The sequence below is a fragment of the Enhydra lutris genome, unplaced genomic scaffold (genome assembly GCF_002288905.1).
Source record: "Enhydra lutris kenyoni isolate GAN:26980312 unplaced genomic scaffold, ASM228890v2 scaffoldscaffold22, whole genome shotgun sequence".
NCBI lineage: Eukaryota > Metazoa > Chordata > Mammalia > Carnivora > Mustelidae > Enhydra > Enhydra lutris.
Window position 1 is genome coordinate 33,609,723 of NW_019154106.1, and position 22,551 is coordinate 33,632,273.

Consider the following 22,551-nt stretch of genomic DNA (forward strand, 5'->3'; position numbering starts at 1 on the left):
TTAAGCTTGGAGAATCTTAGTACCCTGTAGAAGGGGGAGAGATCCCACGTTGTCCATAGGATATAAAGGACACGTTGTGCAGGAGAAACATAGCTGTTCTTGGAACTGAGGTCAGAGAGACCTTTCCCCCAAGGGCTCTGGTAAAGGGAATACTGTACAGCTTCACAAATCATCACCTCACCGCATTCTTACAGTATCTGCGGTGATCAGTTTCATGGGGCTGCTGTTTCCACCATCAGAGTAGCAGGCCAGTAGCAGAGTGCCCACGTGGAATTTCAGTAAAGGTAGTTGTAAACCTATGTAGAATGTAAAAATGGTGCCCATCCAACCAGAATTTCTCTGCAAATCAGCCTTCTTCATGGTCCTTTAAAAAATCTTCCAGAGCCTCTTGTTTCTGTGCTCACACTTTTTGTTACATGGACAGTCCCTGTCCTCAGTAATTTGGGTCCCTGCCGTCATTCTAGCTTTGCCCCTCACCTGAACTCCGTGTCCCAGTCAGGTCGGTCCGTTTGCAGGTTCCTGACTGGTTCCGTCCTCTAGAATCCACCTCCATGCAGACAGTTCCTGTAGCTTTGGAGACCCTTCTCTTTCTCTACCTTTTTTTTTTTTTTTAAGATCAGAGGGAGCAGTTTACTCATTGTACCAATAAAGATTTGTTGAACAACAACAGCAAAAGGTATAAGTTCTTTAAACAACTAGCATATTACTGTCAGTGCATCACAGCTTATAAAGGTAAACAGAATTCCACTTTAACAATTTTGCCTCATTTTAAACTTAAAGGACCAGTATTTTTAGTAAGTAAGAGACTTTTCATCCATTTACTTGGTTGAGTACGGGTAGTATTAGTTTATTTCCATCTTTCGGTTGTAACATTTGTTCATTAGTTGAACTATAGTGAGGGGCTCTGCCAATGGCTTACTCATTAACCTCAGAATCTAAGCACCATTTAACACATGGCTCCTGGGGAAGTTGTTTTCCTGAGGTCCAAAGCATATCACTGAAAACATCACTGCCACATGTTCCCTTTGAGGGTAATAGAAAGATCCCTGGACTTGGATTTATTTCTATTTATTTATTTAGTTAGTTAGTTATTTATTTCAGAGAGAGAAAACATGAGCTCATGAATGGGGTGACGGGCAGAGGGGGAAGGAAAAGAGAGAATCCCAGTCAGATTCCCTACCCCCTTGCTGAGTGTGGAGCCCAACATGGGCTGGATCCCAGGATCCTGAGATCATGACCTGAGCCAAATCAAGAGCCGGACACTCAACTGACTGAGCCGTCCAGGTGCCCTTGGGATTTATCTTTTTGATTCTGACCTTGGTTCTTTAATTAATTAATTATTTAACCTCCCTGGGCCCCAGTTACCTCATTATTAAAATGAAATGGTGAGATTAGATGGTGATCAGGTGATGATAACATTAAAACAATAATTGCAGAGTTTGATTGAGTTTTGACTGTGGGCTAGGTGCTGGGCTGTGCACAAGTTGGAATTCACCTCATCTAACCCTCACGATGATGTTCTGAAGCCAGAAGTCTTATCCCCATTTTGACTGAGGAAACTGAGGCACAAAGAGATTAAGGGATGTGCCCAGGGTTATATAGCTGGTGAGTGAGCAGAGCTGTATGCAAACCCAAGGCATTTGGTTTGGCTTCTGGGGGAAGCATTTAACCACTATGCTTTCTAGTTCAGCGGTTCTGTAAGATACTATTTTTAGGAGAAAGCCTGTATTTTAAAATTTTGAGGAAGAAAAATTAGTTTTACTGAAATCCAAATTTACATCATTCCTCCCAAGCTATTTTTAAATCCAGGAACTTGTATTTAAATGAACACTTTGCTCTCTTTCTTGCTTTTTACCAAACATGTTTGCGTATAGGATTACTATTTGATTATAGCAATTAGACTTTGTGAGGAAATCTGTCATTAACACTCTTTTCTGTCCATAAGAAATATTGTGTTCCTGACTGTCTGTTCCACAATCAGGTCAATCACAAAAATTTGTAAAAAGAGGATAGTTTATATGCCCTTTCTTTCTTTCCTCCCACAACTAGGCCATTGACTTCCTTTAGATGACTGGAAAATTAAACCTTTTTTAAAAATTTATTTTTTTGGAAATGCTAAGTACGTATTTGCTACCATGACCGTTAAAGTGTTTAACAGTGTCTGGCATGCCATTCACTCAACTGTGGCCACACAGTATGCCACAGGCTTGGGACAGAGTAGGAAGCAAAACACACACCCTGCCCTAATGGAGTATATGGCCCAGCTGGAGGAGCAGGAAATTGATCAAAGTGATATTTACAAACTCTACAGATGTTTAATAAGTTGTGTGTTTTCATATTATAATTATCCATATAGTATTATACCAATGAGGAATTAGCCTTTTATTCAGATCTTCTCCAAGGCAATCCAAACCAAGATTTCCACTTCTTCCCATCACAACTCATTCAACGTCATTCAGTCAAACCTACTGCTGTGGGATGATCATTTAATTTATCATTCCAATAACTGTACCTCTGAGAGGGAAAAGGAGCACCATTAATAATTATGCCAAACAATAGATGTAAGCTGGGGTGGTCTCAGGCAGACTGGGGTTTATTGGTATCCTGCTTATTGGTATCTGAATTGACCTTCCAATCTTACAATTTTTAATTATAGGTTAAGCTCTTTTTGGAGTGTGTGTGTATGTGTAGTGAGTGTGAGTCAGAAGTACGTGTCTGGTTTCACTGGTGGTTACAATATTAAGTATTCACTTTTTTTAGGAATTTCGTTTCTTTTCTTTCTCTCTTTCTTTACTTCTCTCTCTCTCTCTCTTTCTTTCTTGCAAGATTTTATTTATTTGATAGAGAGCGAGCAAGTGCAAGAGGGTACAAGCAGAGGAAGCAGTAGAGAGAGAGGGAGAAGCAGAATCCCTGCTGAGCAGGAAGCCCAATGTGAGCCTCGATCCCAGGACCCTGGGATCATGACCTGAGCCAAAGACAGACACTTAAAGACTGAGCCACCCAGGTGCCCCAGGAGTTTATTTTCTAAGATATTATTTCTTCTCTTCTTACCAATTAATAACAAAACTTCTCCAACAAACATTGTCAACTCCAGAAATGAGGGATTTTCTTAGATAAACAACATAAACCAATAATTCTGAACATATTTTGGAGTTCCTAGATTGTATCTGTGTCTTTCTTTTTTTAATAACCAAATTTCAAGGGGCATCTGGGTGGCTCAGTGGGTTAAGCCTCTGCCTTTGGCTTAGGTCATGATCTCAGGGTCCTGGGATCGAGCCCTGCATCGGGCTTTCTGCTCAGCAGGGAGCCTGCTTCCCCCTTTCTCTCTGCCTGCCTCTCTGCCTACTTGTGATCTCTCTCTCTCTCTCTGTCAAATAAATAAATAAAATCTTAAAAAACAAACAAACAAATTTCAAGGTAGCCCATTGTTTTCTGTCCAAGGTAAGAAATAAAGGATCATATGATCCATGTTGATTGCTGAATTAAAAGGAATTAGTTTTGTGTTTGGGACTTGTTAGAACTTAAAAACTTGCTACAAGTGGAGATGTTTAGGAGTATTACAAAACCAAATTTGAGAATCTTTCCTCAAAGATTTAAGACTATCTCAGATCTGATTGCATAGCTTCTTCTATGGTGAATAAATCATTAGTGACTTTAATGAGTTGTTAAGTCATTCCCAAGGGAATATCTTTTTATAAACCATCATTATCAATGTCTGTTGTCTTGTAGTCAACAGAAATGATTGAGTCATCTTAGTTACAATTTTGAGTCATTCCTTTAAGGATAGAATACGTTTTATAAGCCTTTTTAAAAACGGCCATCAGAGGGGAGAAGGGAGAGTGTGTTGTATGTGTGTTTGGGAGGGGTACCGCATGCCTCATAACATGAAGGGAAACAGTTGCTCCACAAAGCCTGCATTAATAGGTTGGTGAAATCTCAGCTTGTCTCTGAGTTTAGGCCTAGACCTTATCATTTAGAATTTTCTTCTTTTCTCCCCATAATGAAGTCAGTGCCTCAGTGTCTTAGAAATTGGAGCTTTTCTTGTCTAGGATGATTATTGGATGTACAAACAGTGATTTATCACATACTTCTAGGAACCCCCACAGAGAGAAGAATGGATGAACACAGAACTTCAAGAAAGAGCTAGACAATCTAAGAAAGTGACAGTGAGAGATGAAGAAGACAATAACAATAATATTTCCCTAGAGGGAATAAACAGCTAGTTAGACGATACAGGAGCTGGGATTAATGATCCAGACGACAGGGTAGTGGAAATCACCCAAACTGTACTTCAAAAAGAAAAAAGAATTTTTAAAAAATGAAGCTAGTTTCAGAGACTTCTGGGACAACATGAAGCAGACTAACATTCATATCATAGGGGTCCAGAAGGAGGAGAGAGAGAGAGAGAAAGGGGCAGAAAACTTATTTGGAGAAGGGGTACCTCTGAAAACTTCCTTAACTGGGTGAAGAAAACAGACATTTGGGTCCCAGAAGTAGAGAGTTCCAAACAAGATGAATCCAAAGAGGTATACACCAAAATATATTATAATTAAAATGTAAAAAAAGCTAAAGAGTCTTATAAGCATCAAGAGAAAGCAGTTCTGTATAAGGGAACCCCATAGACTATCAGGCAGTTTTTCAGCAGAAACTGTAGGCCAGAAGGGAGTGGCATGATATATTCAAGTGCCTGAAAAGAAAAAAACCTTAACAGTCAAGAATACTCTACCCAGCAACATTGTCATTCAGAATAGAAGGGAAAATAAAAAGTTTCCCAGACAAGCGAAAGCTAAGGGAGCTCATTTCTACTAACACAGCTTTCTAAGAAGTAACAAAAGAGATTTGTTTTAGTGGAAAAAAGGCCATACATAGAAATAAGAAAATAAATGAAAGAAAATAATCTCATTGGTAAAGCAAATGTACAGCGAAGTTGGCGGATCAGCCACTAATAAAGCTCATATGAAGTTTGAATGACAAAAGTAGTAAAATCAGCTATAATCACAGTAAGTTGTTAAGGGATACACAAAATAAAAAGTTGTAAAATATGCTGTCAAAAACAGGAGTGTATACACATCCCTATCAGTAATTACTTTAAATGTAAGTGGACTAGGGGCACCTGAGTGGCTTAGTCAGTTGATACCCAACTCTTGATTTTGGCCAAGGTCATGAACTCAGGGTTGTGAGATCAAGCTCTGCATTGGGCTCCATGCTGGGTGTGGAACCTGTCTAAGATTCTCTCTCTGCTCTTTTTCCTCATTTATGTGTATGCTCTCTCTCTGTGTGTCTCTCTTTCTCTTAAAAAAAAAAAAAAGTGGACAAAATGCCCTTAAAAGTTCATTTATTTTTCAAAAGATTTTATTTATTTGACAGGGAGAGAGAGACAGAGAGGGAACACAAGTAGGGAGAGTGGGAGAGGAAGAAGCAGACTTCCCACTAAACAGAGAGCTTGATGCAGGGCTCGACCCCAGGAGCCTGGGATCATGACCCAAGCCGAAGGCAGACGCTTAACGACTGAGCCTCCCAGGCACCCCTATTTATTTTTTTAAGATTTTTTTTTTTTTTTTTTTTTTATTTATTTGACAGACAGAGATCACAAGTAGGCAGAGAGGCAGGCAGAGAGAGAGGGAGGAGGAAGCAGGTTCCCTGCGGAGCAGAGAGCCCGATGTGGGGCTCGATCCCAGGACCCCGGGATTATGACCTGAGCCGAAGGCAGAGGCTTTAACCCACTGAGCCACCCAGGCGCCCCACCCCTATTTATTTTTAAAGTAATCTCTATACCCTGTGTGGGACTCAAACTCATGACTGAGATTAAGATCTCATACTCTTCCAACTGAGCCAGCCAGAAGCCCTTTATTTTATTTTATTTTTTTATTATAATGGACTAAATGCTTTAATCAAAATACATAAGATAGCTAAATGGATAAAAAACAAGACCCATCTATATGTTGCCTACCAGAGACTCAGCTAAGATCTACAGATATGCCCAGACTGAAAGTGAAAGGATGGAAAAAGATATTTCGTGTAATTGAAAATAAAAAATAAAGCTGGGATAGTAATACTTGCATCATACAAAATAGACTTTAAAAAAGCAGCTGTAGCAAGAGACAAAGAAGGGCATTACATAATGAGAAAAGGATTAATCCAATAAGAATATGTAGCGCTTGTTAATCTGGACCCCACATATATATATAAAGCAATGTTAATAGACACCAAGGGAGAAACTGACAGTAGTACACTAACAGTAGGGTACCTTACCACCCCACTTACATCAATGGATAGATCATCCAGGCAAAATTAATATGGAAACATTGGCCTTAACGCAGATGGACTTAATAGATACAGACAGAACTTTCCATTCAAAAACAAAACACACATTCTTCTTAAGTGCACATGAAACGTTTTCCAGGCTAGATCCCATTTTAGGCCACAAGACAAGTCTCAATAAATTTTAGAAGGTTGAGTGATTTCAAACATCTTTTCCTACCACCACAGAATGAAACTAGAAATCAATTACAAGAAGAAAAATGGAAACGACGCCAACAGGTAGAGGCAGACAACATGCTGCTAAACAACCCATGGGTCAATGAAGGGCTCAAAGAAGAATAAAAAAAACCCAAAACACCTTGATACCCATGAAAATGAAAACACAATGGTCCAAAATCTATGGCATGCAGCAGTGCAATTCCAAGAGGAAACTTTAAAAAAATTTTTTTTAAGATTTTATTTATATATTGACAGAGATCACAAGTAGGCAGAGGGAGAGAGGAAGGGAAGCAGGCTCCCTGCTGAGCAGAGAACCTGATGCGATGCGGGGCTCGAACCCAGGACCTTGGTATCATGACCTGAGCCGAAGGCAGAGACTTTAACCCACTGAGCCACCCAGGCTCCCCCAAGAGAGAACTTTATAGATGAAGGAAGACTTTCAAGATTACTAAATACATTGAGCCAATCCTGTGCTGGGAAAGCAGCTGCAGTTGTGATTCCATCGGGGTGTGTGTGGGGGGTGCTGTTGGGGAAGAATAAGAAATATTTGGCTTTGATAGCCAAACCCTTGAATTCATGGTTCTGACTATATTTCACAGACAAGTGTATACAAACTTGAGACTTTGTAGTCTGTAAGACAGAAACACACATACACTGGACCAAAATTCCCTGAACCAATACTTTCTGTTACTACATTTAATATACTCTGATTTTTTTCTAATTTATTCTATTCTTTCCTATTTAAATTAAAAAAAATTGGCTATGACCCATCAAAATGATTTCATAAGCCATTAATTGGTTGTGAGTTGAAGTTTAAAAAAAAAAAATGCACGTCTAAACAGAAGTTTTCGTGGGTGTGCGTGTTTGAAGGCAGGACCATGAAGTAATGTTTTTCCTATCAGTGGTGTTAATAAGTGTAGCCATAATAAAACATAAACCGTTTAGTTAATTAGAATATTTACCATAATAAATGCTGTTGGGTTGATTTCTTTATGAATAGTGCATTTTGTTGGCTGGGATGAAGTAATTGAGTGTTTCCAATGTGCCCAGCTGACAATACTTACAATATGTCTTGTTGATGTTAAATGGACTATTGAAATACCATTCTGTCTGTGTGTCTTGGCTGGTAATGAGCACTGTTTTGTCATCGTTAGGGTTACCAGAACAGCTGTTGACACCCAAAGAATGCCTGGGAACGCCCGTTAAGTAGCAAGAAAACAAAGAATATTAGAGTTTAACCCTTGTCTGTTCCATGTGATGCCAGATGCTAGGGTACTTGATCGAACTATAGAAAGAAAAGTAATGTTCTTTCTCTCTTTGGCATTCATTTCTTCCTTGCCATTTAGTAAACATCACTCCAAGTTTCGAGCATTTTGTATTTTTGTCGTTAGTGCACATCCCACACTTGACAACTAGACTCTGTTTAAAAAGACAAAAACAAAAATCTCCAGAAATAAGTGGAACTTGTTTCTATATTAGAAAATATTGAATTAGCCTGACCACTTTTATTTTTTTATTTTTTATTTTTTTTAAATTTTATTTATTTATTTGATAGAGATCACAAGTAGGCAGAGAGGCAGGCAGAGAGAGGGGGAAGAAGCAGGCTCCCTGCTGAGCAGAGAGCCCCATGCAGGGCTCGATCCCAGGACCCTGAGATCATGACCTGAGCCGAAGGCAGAGGCTTTAACTCACTGAGCCACCCAGGCGCCCCCCACTTTTATTTTTTAAAGGTACCCCTTTAAGGATGTATAATTTCAACCACACCTGCCTTTCGTTGTGGTGTGGTATCTTCACACCAGTGTTTTGTTCTCCCTCTTTACTAACTTGTTGGGTTAGCATCTCCTTGAAGAACACACCCTTCAACGTCTCCTAGGCTGTATTGCTTCATTGAAAGCATAAACAATTACAGCATAAAATATTACCTTTGGAAATGAAGTCATGCGTCTTTCTTAATTGCTGAACCCTTGTAATTCTAAAGGGGGTATGTTTTAAAAGTCTGTGCTTCACACACTTGCTAACACAAGCAAATGTGCCTGCGCATATAGGAAAAACATGAATCTAAGAGTTGCTTATTTTCTACTAATTATGCATGGAATGTGCAGAATCAGGAATGCCAAAGTAGGAGTCATAATGATAGATTTGGAAAGGACCTGAGAAGTAGCAAGTACACAATATTTTACAGTCAGGGAACTGCGTTCCAGAAGGGCTGGATTTCATCTTTCCCTCCTTTCCTCTTGTTGTAATATATGGCTGCCAGAATTATCTTTCTGCTGCAAACTTGATATCCTTAAAAGTTCCTCCGGCAGCTCTGATTTGTTTTTAAATTTTTTTTTTCTTTTTTAAAAATTTTTGAAAGATTTTATTTACTTATTTGTCAGAGAAAGAGCAAGTGAGCATGAGCTGGGGGAGCGGCAGGCAGAGGGAGAAGCAGGCTCCCTGCTGGGCAAAGAGCTGGATGCGGGATTCGATGCCAGGACCCTGGGCTCATGATGTGAGCCAAAGGCTGACGCTTAACTGACTGAGCCACCCAGGAGTCCCTGACAGCTCTGATTTCTAGAGGTCACATCAGCAAGGCTTTTGGGGATGTACGTTCTGTTAATCTTGGTAGATTCTCTTGCCACCTGTAGTCCTACTAGTTTGTAATGTTCAAGTTCCTGGATAGTTTTCTCTTTTTAACCGCTCTGGTTTTATCTCATTCAGTATGCTTTCACACGTGATTGTCCCTGTGCCTGGAAGGCACCCCTAACCAAACAAATAAGTTATCTCATTCAGAGTCTTTCAAATTTATTTCCCCATGAATCCAATGATTACTACATCTTTCATCATGAACCAGTATATATGGAAAAATCTAAACGATTGTTGTGAAACAATCCTGGTTCTCTTTCTTTCTTTCTTTTTGTTTTAAGATTGTATTTATTTATTTATATATCAGAGAGAGAGAATACAAGCAGGGAGAGCGGCAGGCAGAGGTAGAAGCAGGCTCCCCGCTGAGCTAGAAGCCCAAGGTAGGATTCATTCCCAGGACCCTAGGATCATGACCTGAGCCGAAGGCAGACACTTAACTGACTGAGCCACTCAGGTGCCCTGCTGGTTCTTTTTTTATGTGATGTACTTTGAGTTTAGCTCTTCATTACATACATTTTTTTAATATTATTATATATTATATATATTATATATATTATATATTATATATATATAATATATATATATATATTTTGAACACCATGTTCTACTTGCTAAATAGATTTCACCTTCTTCTCTGTGCTACCAACTTGCTTTGGGACGGTTGGAAGTGTTTGGGAAGTGTTTTTAGTTGCACTAATTAGTGTGCTGGTGGGAACAGGGATGCCAAGTGCCCTATAGTGAGCAAGGTTGTCTTGAATAATGAGGAATTATCCTACTCAACATGCCAATTGCGTCCTGCTGAGAAACGGTGCCAACCTAATGAGTGAACGCACAGATTGAAATACTAGTGCTCTACAAAGTAACACCTTCCCTTCACACCTTGGCACAACAGCCTTGCCTTTAGAAGTCTTTGCCCTGCTCCAGGTTTGGTTGATTATCTTTTCTTGCTGTGCCACACATATCACAGTGTTTACTTGTCATTTTTTATTGCCTTGCTGCTGTCTCGGAATGCTCTTTGGGTAAACTCTGTCTTACTTGCCTTTATGTACCCAGTGCCCAGCACACAGGCACAAACCCAGCAGGTGCTTAGTAAAGAGGGAATGAAGAGGCTTGGGCTGATGTCCTGCTGTAAGTGGGTAGCTGTGTGTAATATCATTTGGAGTTGGGTCAGCCTGGGAAAGAGAACTTCTAGCCATAGGATTAATTCTTTTTCCTGTGGAAGAAATGTGAGGAGGGTAATATATATGTTCTTATTTATAAAAGGCTGGTGTTGAGGTTTAATTTACATACAGTAAAACTCTCACTTTTTAGTATACAGTTCTAAGAGTTTGGATACCTGTAATCATATAACCATCATCAAAATCAAGATGTAGAGCATTTCTATCACACCAAAAAGTTCTTCTGTTCCCCTGTGTAGCCATTTTTCTCCCACTCCATCCCCCCCAGCTGTTGGCCACCACCGATCAGTTTTCTGTCTTTCAAAGTTTGCCATTTCTAGTATGCCATATGAGTGGAACACAGTGCATAGCCTTTTGAGTCGGGCTTTGACGTAGCATAAGTATTTGAGATTCATCTGTGCTCCTGCTCCTGTGTATCAGTAGTCTCTTTTTTGTTGTTGGATGTTATTAACATTGTATAGATACACCAGAGTTCTTTATCCTTTTACCAGTTGGAGGGTGTTTGGGTTCTTTCCATTTTTTGGCAGTTACTTAAACGTCGCGCTGCTGAGTCATATGGTCATAAGCGCATGTTCAGTTTTATAAGAAACTGCCGAACTGCTTTCCAAGGTGGTGGTACCATGTTGCATTCCCACCAGCAGTGTATGAGAGTTCCTGCTGTTCCGTATCCTCATCAGGACTTGGCATGTTCAGCGTTTTTTTTTGGGGGGGGGGGGTCACATTTTAGCCATTCTGATAGTTGTGTGGTATGGTATCTTGTGATTTGCGATTTATTTTGCATTTCCCCACTGGCTACTATTGAACATCTTTTTTAGGTGCTTTCTGCCATTTGTATAATCTTCTTTGGTGAAGTGTCTGTTCAAATCTTTTTGCCCACTTAAAAATCAGGTTTATTTTCTTACTGAGTTTAGAGAGTTCTTTCTACATGGAGATACTATTCCTTTATCTTACATATTTTGCAAATATTTTCTTCCAGTCTGTTTCATGTCTTTTCATTTTCTTAGCAATAGCAATATAGTCATTAATAGAAAAATTATAAAAGGGCCTGAAGGGGAGGTTTTAATCCACTAGAGTAGATGATCGTAAAATGAATTAAACATTGTTCTCTATATCTCCTATAGCAAAAAAGTTTTCATTTTTTAAGATCTGAAGTTGGCATTTTCTCTAGACTTTCTGTATTGTTAAGAAGATTATATATAAGGATATTCAAGTACTTTAAATAGATCATGGCATTACAAGGTGATAACTTTTCTCTGCAGCAGTTAAAATTTATTTTTAAGTATCATTATGCTGGGTTGTAGCAGATGCCTCCTTAAGGGCTGCAGGCCTGCAGGGAAGCAAGTTTTGGATTCTTTCCCTGGAAATCACTGCATTTTTGTGTTTGAAACACCAACCAGTGGTCCAGATACCATGAAGCCAATTCTTCTTGCTGACTAAAACTGCAGTAGAAATGTTGCCCATGGCATTAGAGGGTGGTCTGTTGTGACATCTAGCTGGACTCTGGTAGTGCTAAACCATGTAAGGTCAGGAAGATACCTCGGGAACAACATCTGAGTGAAATGGCGTATGAACTGTTTTGGCCTAATTTCTGTAGTATAAAGAGCAGCGTCTTCACATAGACATAGCTGTTCTGGTTGCTTTCAGAATGCAATGATGCATATTTTAAAAGTTGAACTTAATTGGATGTTGCAACAATATATAGTGATAGTAAGTGGTAGAGGAGATTGGAGTGATGGATTTTAATTAAAAAAGAAAATAACTGGGAGCACAACTTCTGATACAAGGAGCCCCACATACTAGCATGCTGCCTGGCACATATGTGGCTAATGTTAAATGGGTGACACGTTATCTCCTTTTATAGGCAAGTCGTTAATTCACCTCTTTTGCCTCTGGCATGGTGGCTTTCACTAACAAGGACTTTCTCATCTCATGCTGTATGGCCTGCCAAAAAGAGCATCAGGGTCTATTAGATGGTAATATTTGTACTTTTAGTCAAATGTATTTTCAGGGAAGTTTTTATTTCCTCTTGAAGACTTTTAGGTGCCGATGGATAAACGTGTTCAGAACTATAGGATTTCGCATTTGTAAATCGTACGCTCTACATAGAAAAAAAATCTGTCATGACACCCATGAAATAGGACAGTGGTTATTTCTGTGAATTGATATTGTGGATGGTTTTCTCTGTATTTCAGGGTTTTTAAAAATCATTTTTTAAAAGATTTTATTCATTTATTTGAGAGAGAAAGAAGAGCACAAGCAGGGGGAGAGGCAGGCAAAGGGAAAAAACATAGGGCTGGATCCCTGGACCCTGGGATCATGACCTGTGCTGAAGGCAGACACTTAACTGGCTGAGCCACCCAGGCATCCCTGTATTTCAGTTTAAAAAAAAAAAAAAACCCGATACACATACATCACTTTTGTTCTAAAAAGAAAGAAATAGGGAGAAAAAGAGATTGCTTGCCTAGAGCTATAGAATTGTGTCAGAAAAGAAATGAACTCTTCATGGGCTTTGACTAGAACTCTGGTGTTCTGTGTGTGTCAGCACTGCTGGTGGACAAGAGAGACCTTCCCTTCAAATTAGTTCCCCCAGGAGCATTTTTCAAATGTAGTTTTCATTTTCTTTTTTGTTCATACTGTAGACATCTGTGAATGGGAGACTGACCTGAAATTTTTGGCTAATTACAAAAGACTCTAGAAAAGTCATTGGGATAGTAGTACTCACTATCAACATATGTTTGTTGAGTTTAAAGACACAACCATTTCCTAGAGAACACATTACAGAACCCTGTGTTCTCCAGCACCTTCATGTCGTTTAGGGACTTGAAACTGCTGGATAGTGTTTGAGATGTAATCAACAGTGTGGTAGTAGCAGTACAGTTTTATCTAGTACAAATAGGAGGGCTTATTCAAATTTAGATAACATTGGGTCAGTCACAGTATATTGAAAATTAAATAATTCCGTGGCAGGAGGCCCAGACCCAGTGAACATGCAGTGGCGGAGTCTACGGTGGTACACACTTGGCCATCAGCAAACAGGTTAGGCTTGCTTCTGGAGCATTTTATGGGGATTTTAAAAAGGTACCTTGTTGAAACATGATGTTGCTCATGACTCTGTAGATACATTAGAGGTAGTGAATTTTATGAGAGAAAAAAGATGAGAGTTTAACCACTGGGGAGATTTAGCAGTTTCAATTAAACAATTGTACCCTTTAAATTTTAATTTTGAAACCAGTGACTGCTGGTGTTCGAGCATTCAGCTTTATTTTTCTAGTGAGGTAATGTACCTTTTGTATTTCTGATCTCTGTGGTAAAAAATTGGGAGTTGGGTTGGTATAATATGCAGACATTTGTTCTGTTCTGGTTGGTGTACTTTGAGAGAACTAAGTATGAAGAAGTCTGTTATGGAACAAATATGTATGGAAAAGATATAGTCAAGCACCCCATTAAAAGTTCTGGATTCTGTTCTCTGCTTATAACTGTATCAAGCCCTCCTAATCCTTAGAAAATGGATTGTCCTTCTAAAAATTTCCTAAAAGAGTATAATTTCCTTCCTTCCTCTCTGCCCATTCCTCTTCCCTCCCCTATCTTTCAGGTGCTTGACTCTATCAACATCTGGGCCTCAACTTTTTTCTTTTAAAGTGAAGTATGTGACTTCAAAGGGCTCTTCTACCTTAAAAATTTTGACTCTTGCAGTTCTGGAGTTTAGAATCTAGTTTCGTAGTTGGAATGACTCCTGGTTTTAGGTCTTCTGCACCATTGAGTGTTTCTCTTGTGTAAAACTGGATTCTTTCTGGGAAGGAAGACCACCAAAGGTGGTTTGATGCTCGGCTTGCTAGCTTTCACTGCACTGGACTCAGACCGCCGGCTTCCAGGAGCAGCACAAATATGGATGATAGTAAGCTAATACCTTATTACTTGCTTAGCTTCTCGTGTGTAACTTGACATTTTCTGATCTTCAGGAGTCTACAAGATTTAGTTATTCCTGACTCTTTTTTTCCAAATGAAGAAGCTAGGGCTCAGAAAAGATGAACGGCTTGCTCAAGATCACACAGCTAGTAAATTCATAGGTAGATCTTGGTCTTTGTGATACCAAGCCTGTGTACTTCCAACTATACCAGGCTGAACCCAAGGAAGGCCATCACCTCTCTTGAAATTGCCCTCAGAGGCATTTGTGAGTTGGTGATGTTCTGACCTTGTATGATTCATTCATTCATTTTCTTTCTTTCTTTCAGATTTTATTTATTTATTTGGCAGTGAGAGAGAGAGAGAGCATAAGCAGAAAGGGTGGCAGGCAGTGGCTCAGAGAGGCTAAGCAGGAAGCCAGATGGGGGACTCTATCCCAGGACCCCGAGCCGAGGGCAGATGCTTAACTGGCTGAGCCACCCAGGCACCCAATTTTTTTGTTTTCTGTTATATTTATTTCCTTCATAGGGACCCAGGATGGCAAATCAGTGGGTTTGATATCAGAGGTTGCTTCTAAGATTGTGTTGCTATATGAATGTCAAACCACTGATCTCAAGGTTTACCTTTTATCTGAACATTTTCTATATAATTTTTTTAAACTTACGTGTTTTAATGATTCATATGACCTGTGAGCCTGAGATGTTTGTAATTATGGCATAAGGCTTCCATTTGTAAATTGTTACAGTTAACTTATCATCCCCAGCATCCTTTCCAACCATAAACTCTGTTGTCAGTGTTGGTGATGTCAGGTCTGGAATCCTCTCTAAGGCTTGTCTGTAGGTTGTTTATCACCATTAGCCCTCATTATTTTAAATGAGTACCCACCCACTTTATAATCTGTAACCACATGTTTCCAGAGCTTCTCTGGAGATAACATCTTGTAGGCTCCCCCACCTTCTTCTTCTTTTTTTTTCCTTCCTATTCTCAAATGTTTTGTTTAAACCCAGAAAAGATGAGGGGAAATAGCTATAAAGGTAGAACCTCTCTAGTTTTGTGAAATTCAGAACATTTTGGAAACAAGTGTTGCTCCTGAATCTGAAACTTTGAAACAAAACCTCACCACATGTTTAAAACATATTAGTTTGTAAATATGGAGTCCTACTAATTGCATTTATGGCTCACAGCAGAACTACCTGTCATGTCTTGTTACTCTTAGGGGGGAAAAATGAGAGAATTATATAGGTGTATGTGTTTTAAAAAATTGGAATGCAGAGAATAGTGTGGTGTAATTTCTAAGTACGTGTCTTTTTTATGGTGAGGCAAGTAATCAGTTTTCTGTTACTGTGATATTCGCATGAATTCAGAGAAAACTGTATGGAGTGCCTCCTTCTGTAAAATAATAAACTGTGGTTGTCCTTCTTTCCCCATTTATTGGAATGGCTAAAGAGCATCAACGCTGTGTGATATTTTACAGAATCATTGCTCACTCAGATTATTATTTTGCCTTTCAGTGTGACTAAACGTTTTGTTGTATTCTTAAGAATGATTTTATTGGTTAAGGGCAAATGGGTTTCCAGCGGGAATGACTCAGTGGTTTTATAATGGCAAACTAAGTAGTCTTTAAATTTTGTGTTATGGTAAATGTTTCAGAAGCATGCCTTTTCCACAAAACGAACCTCATATATTTTCATTTGGGAGGAGGGGCCCCTCCATGAAAACTGCAGGAAAAGGTGAATCATAGACGTATACAATTTCAGGCTGAGAAGCCCCTCAACCAGTCAGTTCAGTGCTCTCATTTTACAGATGAGAAAACTGAGGCTCAGGATTACACAGTGGCTACTTGGCGGTAGCAGGAGTTGAGCCTGCTTCTTCAGATCCCGATTTTGCTGCTGTTTCTCCAGTATCTTGCTTGAGTGTTTATGAAAAACAAAGGATTTCCCTTCCCCTGCCCAAGGATATTGTTCACTGACTAAAGAAAGTACCATTAGGGCCTGTGTTTAAAAATAATTCCTTGAAAAAAAGAATTCCTTCAAGTATATATTAATTTTATTTTTCTTATAAATTATCTTTAATAGATTTTGAGTTACTTTCAATGATAAAATTTTGGAATGCATGGGAATCTCTATGGACATAGGATTCATCTCTAGAACAATTTCATGCTCAAATTTATATGAACTTTGATTCCTCAAATTCTAAAGCTATTTATAGTTCTTTTTTTAAATTGTCAAGCAAGAGCTCTCCTAAGATTCACTGATGATTGTACCAAAGTCTTGTGGGCAGTATCGCTCTCACTTTTACCCTTGGTAGGACCGTGGGTTTGCTTTCTATCTTGACAATTAATGGAGAGAAGTAACAGGATTTGCACCATACCTTGGGAAGACTCAGTATGCAGTTAAAATCATGGACTCTGGAGTTCACATTTCCTGTGAACATTGGGGAGGTTCTATACCTCAGGAAGCCCCAGTTTTCTCATTTGTGGGGGAAGATCTTTCGTGCGGTCTTAACCATGGTTTCAATATTCTCTACACATCAGCTGCCACTGCTTTTGCTGGTTTTGTGCCTGCTGTTACTGTTAATTCCCGAGCCAGGAAGATTTCCAGACTTGCCTTGGGAAGGGCTCGTAAAGAGGGGTGCAAATTCCATTTCCAAATTTTAGTGAGTAGGAAAGATAGGGAGAAGGGACTCACGTACCTTGGTACTGAAGGTGTCAACTCCTTTAAAAGAAGATTTCACCTGACCAAATTAATAAAAACCATTGTGTTTTTATTGTTAGCTGATTTTGGTGTTTTATTGTTCACTGATTTCTCTTCTACCTTCGTATGTGTTGAGGCGGTCACAGTTGTGAAGTTTCTTGGTGATTTTTAGAAAGGAGAGACCTGAGGGCACAGCCACAGACAAGAGGCAGAGGAACCTGAGTGAGGTAATGGCCCAGTGCATGCTGGGACTTTCCCTCTGAGGCTGCCTTAACCTGCCTTTCACCGTGTCCATGTTACACAGAGTGTGGAAAGAGAAAACCAGTTGAGAAGGCAGTTGCCAGGGAAGAAGAAAATGGTTAATAAAGTAATTCTATTAACTGTTTGAACTAGTTAATTGTCAAGGTATATCAGCAAGTGAGTTCTCTCCTTCCTGCTGCTTCTGGAAGGAAAAACTGGAAATGGACAGCATACCTGTCATGTATCCACATGTCTCTGGGCTGCATCTGTTCCTAGGCTAAAAATGAAATCCCCTCACAGCTATTACCTGGAGGACTTTTACAGGTTTTGCAGAAAATATGACTGGAATACAGCTACAACCTGTTTTATTGTCCCTGACAGTGACTTAAGAAGGGACCCGTGCCTGCAAATCTTTTATCATGCCCCAGGGTATTCATTTGTTTATTTTTTATCAGGTACAGCACTTTGAATACCAGAGCCCTGGGCAATCAAACTGGCCTACTCATTGTAGGTAGTTTGAGGCCTCTTTCTTCCTTTCCCTTTCCATGTCCTTTCCTTTCCTTGAATACTTAAAAAGTGGGAAAGGAAAACCCAGGATCCGGGTATATTTCTATGTTCATTTCTAAATTATGGAACATAATTTATCGTAAAAGATTTAACTTTGCATTTGGAAGCCAGATTGTGGCTATCCCTATGTCTGACTTGTGTGTTCATTTTCCTCACTTCTTTATAGAATGCCAGCACTTAATTACTTTTCTGTTGAATTAAGTTCTTTAAGTCTAATATCACTTAGTCAAAAATCTTAACTTTATGTTTTCCAGGGATATCAGTATGAACAACATTACTCAATTACCAGAAGAGGCATTTAAGAACTTTCCTTTTCTGGAAGAGCTGTAAGTAATATTTTATGAAATGTGTTTTATTTGTGTGTTTGTTTCCCTGTTCCCTTTGAAGCTCTTACAAAAAGTCTAATGTTTCTTAGGGGGCATTCAGATAGCTTAGTTTCAGTGAGATTTGTGCAGAGGATATAACGTGGTTTCTTTTTTTCTTTTCTTTTCTTTTTTTAAAAATATTTTATGTATTTATTTGACAGAGAAAGATCACAAGTAGGCAAAGAGGAAGGTGGGGGCGAGGGCGGGGGAGGGAGCAGGCTCCCCGTTGAGCAGAGAGCTGGATGTGGGGCTCTGTCCCAGGACCCTGAGATCAAGACCTGAGCTGAAGGCAGAGGCTTAACACACTGAGCCACCTAGGCTCCCTTCTTTTTTTTTTTTTAAGATTTTATTTATTTGAGAGAGAGAGTGAGCGGTGGGGAGGGGCAAAGGAAGAGGAGAAGCAGACTCCCTGCTGAGCAGCGAGCCAAAGGTGTGTGGGGGCTTGATTCTAGGACCCTGGATCCTGATCTGAGCCAAAGGGAGATGCTTAACTGACTGAGCCAACCAGGCGCTCTGGAAATCATGTTTTTTTTTCGGGGAATCTTGATTTTTTTAAGCAGTGTAATTGCTGAAGTTATTTTTGAATGCCAAAACTAAAAATGTTACTTTCATTGGAATTTTTTGCTACAATTATTATAACCATGAATGCTACAGTGACACAAGTTAATTACAGTGTTATCCTGAGATAACAAGGCTAGGGTAATTACCATTGTTGCCAGAGGAGTTGCTGTGTGGGTAACGCAACCATAAAAAATAATACAAGGAATTTTAGGGTCATGATGCAGGAGACAGTATTGTTGCAAGTGAGCAGAAAATTGAGTGTAGGTCCCCTGGGACATTTGCACAAGACTTTTGGGGATTGGGAGAAGGCATGGAACATAATCCCAGTCTCTTCAAACACCTTTAAGAATGTTATTGGACTTGTCAATTGTAGCTCACACTTCCAGTTTAACAGTTTACTTAGTGGTGAAGTTCTTTCCATCTGTTTTCTTTTTTTTTTTAAGATTTTATTTATTTATTTGACAGGGAGAGAGGCAGCAAGGGAGGGAACACAAGCAGGGGGGAGTGTGAGAGGGAGAAGCAGACTTCCCACCGAGCAGGGACCCAATGCAGGGGCTTGATCCCAGGACCCTGGGATCATGACCTGAGCCAAAGGCAGATGCTTAATGACTGAGCCACCCAGGCATCCCTTTCCATCTGTTTTAACCTCCATTTCGTTTTGCTTTCCATACTTTTTTGAAGTTCGTGATCAAAATAGGCACAATTACATTTTAAAGTAATTGGAAACTATACATTACATTGAGAATCCAGGTGAAAAAATAAAATAAAATCAGGCTTAAATCAAGCTAAATACAGGTCTCTAATGGCCAGGCTAACGGATTATGTAATACATGTAGGTAAGAAGATGACAGTTTGATACCAAGAACATCAAAGAGATACAGCCCTGAAGGAATCTAAATTCACGTTACAGATTATATCCTACAGCCCAGCTATTGAGTATTAGATCCAAGTTAACGAATGTCTCCTGTCTTAGTTTAGCCTCTCCCCCAGCATGGGGGACAGGAGTCAAATATAAGCCCTGCAGGTTGTATGTTCTCTCTTGCTTCTGACAAGAGCGCTGAAAGAGCAGTTAAGTATTTAATAAAGTTTAGGCAAAATTTTTCTTCCCACACTACTTAGCTGAACATAATGTTCCCACAGCAAAAATTGAACAGAGATTATTTGCCACTTCTAAGCTTGTGAACTGGGTCAAGTTACTTAACCTCCCTGTGCTCAGTTTCTTTGTCTATACGGTACAGATAGCAACAGTCTCCCTCACAGTATTCTGGTGAAGACAGAATGAATTAATAGATGTTAAATGCTTAGGACAGTGCATGAAACAGAGCAAGTGTTATGTAAATTGTAGGTAGTATTTATTTTACTATTTTAAAAATGCAAGAAAAAAAAGCAGTGAAATACTAAGTGTTATCTTTGGGTTAAAAAAATTAAATGTATATTTTATTTTTGTCTCTCTTGTTTCCTATAGTGAACATTAATTATTTTGTAGTAAATGGTTATTCATTCTTTTGTTGAGATACGATTGACTAATAACATACCAGCTTTATGGTGTTCAATATAATGATTCAATATTTGTATATATTATGCAATGATCACCATAGTAAGTCTAGTTAACGTCCATCCCCATGAGTCAACACATTTTTTTTTTTTTTTGTTTGTGATGAGGACTTTTAAGATTTACTCTCTTAACAACTTTAAAATATGCAATACAGTATTATTAACTCTAGTCAATGTGTGCTATACCTTACATCCTCATGCTTACTTATTAACTGAAAGTTGGTTCCTTTTGACCCTCTTGACTCTTTTTGCCCACCCCACTCCCTAATTGGTCATTTTTAAATTAAAATTTAAATTAAAAAAGAGTGAACTATGTGTTTGAAGCCCCTGCCTCCTGACTCCCACCAGTCAAGCTTTTAAGATGCTTTACCTATTTATTCTTGTTTCTTATTTATATGTTTATAAATATATGTTATACAAATTTATTTATTTATTTTTAAAGTTTTAGACTTTAGGATTAGTCTCCCTTTACGGAAGTAATGATGCAATGAAAGGGCATTTACAAGTGGTTGTTCACCCATTGTATAGCTGCTGTGTGATACACCAGTTAGGAGAGAAGCTCTGCTAGCTCTGGGTGGGGTGACTGGGTGCAGACCACCTTCCATGTTGCCTTAGACTGCCAACTCCACTCTGAGGGGTTGTGTGGTGAGGGCCTGGATATGGAGTCAAACATGCTTAGTCCCTGCTTTGTGAAGTTCGCATCTTGGGTTTCTTAAAATTGCCAATGTCAAGCTCGTGAATTCTGTCAGTTGAGACTTTTCATTGGCACCAAATTATCCTTGACTGTTAGTGCTTTGTGGGTAGGCCACATTGTCTTCATATTCTGCTATGGCAATGATGGAGCCCATCAAATCAAGCCAGCACATCTTCTCCAAATATTGGATGGGATTTAAAAATGAATTCAGGGGCACCTGGGTGGCTCAATGGGTTAAGCCGCTGCCTTCGGCTCAGGTCATGATCTCAGGGTCCTGGGATCAAGCCCCACATTGGGCTCTCTGCTCCACAGGGAGCCTGCTTCCTTCTCTCTCTCTGCCTGCCTCTCTGCCTGCTTGTGATCTCTCTCTGTCAAATAAATAAATAAATAAAATCTTAAAAAAAATAAAAATAAAAATGAATTCAGGTAGGAGAGCTGATGGGTATTTTTAAAGAATACTTTAGAATAGTCTTTAATACTTTGGGAATACTTCAGGCATTTAAAGGAATTTTTTTCCATGTTAATAAAAACATGGTAAAAAGCCCCCCCTCCTTTTTTAATAGAACATTGTAGTTGATTTTGACATTCCAAAATGATGCTGCCATGACTATTGTAATAGTTCATAAACCTTGTAACCATTTATCCAGAACTCATCTGGAAGTCATTTAAGAGTGATTGTGAAATTGAGGTGCCCTGAGTCGAAATGAATGATTTGCTGAGGTTTTGGGTTTTGTTTTTTTTTTTTCCATTATAGTTAATGAGGTGCACTTTATAAGATGTGACTGGGTTGGCCAAATTTTATATGATGGTCCAGAGTGCTTGGAGTATTGGGTGGAATCACTTCCCAGCAATACATAAGAAGTATTTATAGATCCTTAAACATTTACTTATTTTTTCAACAAACACTGGATCCTGCTCTGTACCAGGTTCTGTAGTAGGTTCCAGGGATACAGAGACAGGTAGGTATGGTCTTCGTCCTTGGAGGTGACAGTCTGTCTGTAGCTGTGCTAATACCAGAGCCATTAGCCACAGGTGGATTTTTAGTTTTACATTTAAAATAATGAAAATTAAATAAAAAATCCAGTTCCTTAGCATAACTAGCCATCTTTCAAGTACTTGGTAGCCACCTGTGGCTAGGGGCTATTGTATTTGACAGCACAGATAATAGTACATTCCTAACACTGCAGAAAGCTCAGTTTTACAACATGGGTCTAGAGGAAGGTATGGAACTATCTCTTGGTACAGCGTGATGAAGACTGTGAGAGACATGTCTGTAAGGTCAATGAGAGCCTAAAGCAATATATTACTTGAGATTCTAGGATTTGGGAAAGGCTTCCTAGAATAGCTTCAACAGGGATGCCTGGGTGGCTCAGTAGGTTGGGCCTCTGCCTTCGGCTCAGGTTATGATCTTGGGGTCCTGGGATCGGACCCCACATCGGGCTCTCTGCTCGGGTGGGGAGTCTGTTTCCCCCCTCCCTCTGCCTGCCTCTCTGCCTGCTTGTGATCTCTTTCTGTCAAATAAATAAATAAAATCTTAAAAAAAAAAATAGCTTCAACAGAGTCTTGAAGGACTTCTGGGAATTACCAGATGCATATAAGGTTGGGTGCTCCAGAAGAAATCTTTTAACATGTGCAAAGACATAGAGGTAGACATTTCAGAAATGTTAAAACACACTGAGTAACAGGTATTC

General features: G+C 39.3%; 1 protein-coding gene across 2 annotated transcripts in view; it reads left to right on the forward strand.

The window, feature by feature from the left end:
- LOC111150173 (leucine rich repeat containing G protein-coupled receptor 4) overlaps nt 1–22,551 on the forward strand; it is a 102,995-nt gene that overhangs the window by 37,265 nt on the left and 43,179 nt on the right. The window contains exon 2 of one of the 2 annotated variants that reach the window (XM_022507572.1): nt 17,941–18,012. The exons of the other annotated variant lie outside the window; for it this stretch is intronic. Coding sequence (XP_022363280.1) covers nt 17,941–18,012 — 72 coding nt within the window. The remainder of the gene's footprint in view (nt 1–17,940; nt 18,013–22,551) is intronic. 2 annotated transcript variants of the gene reach the window in all.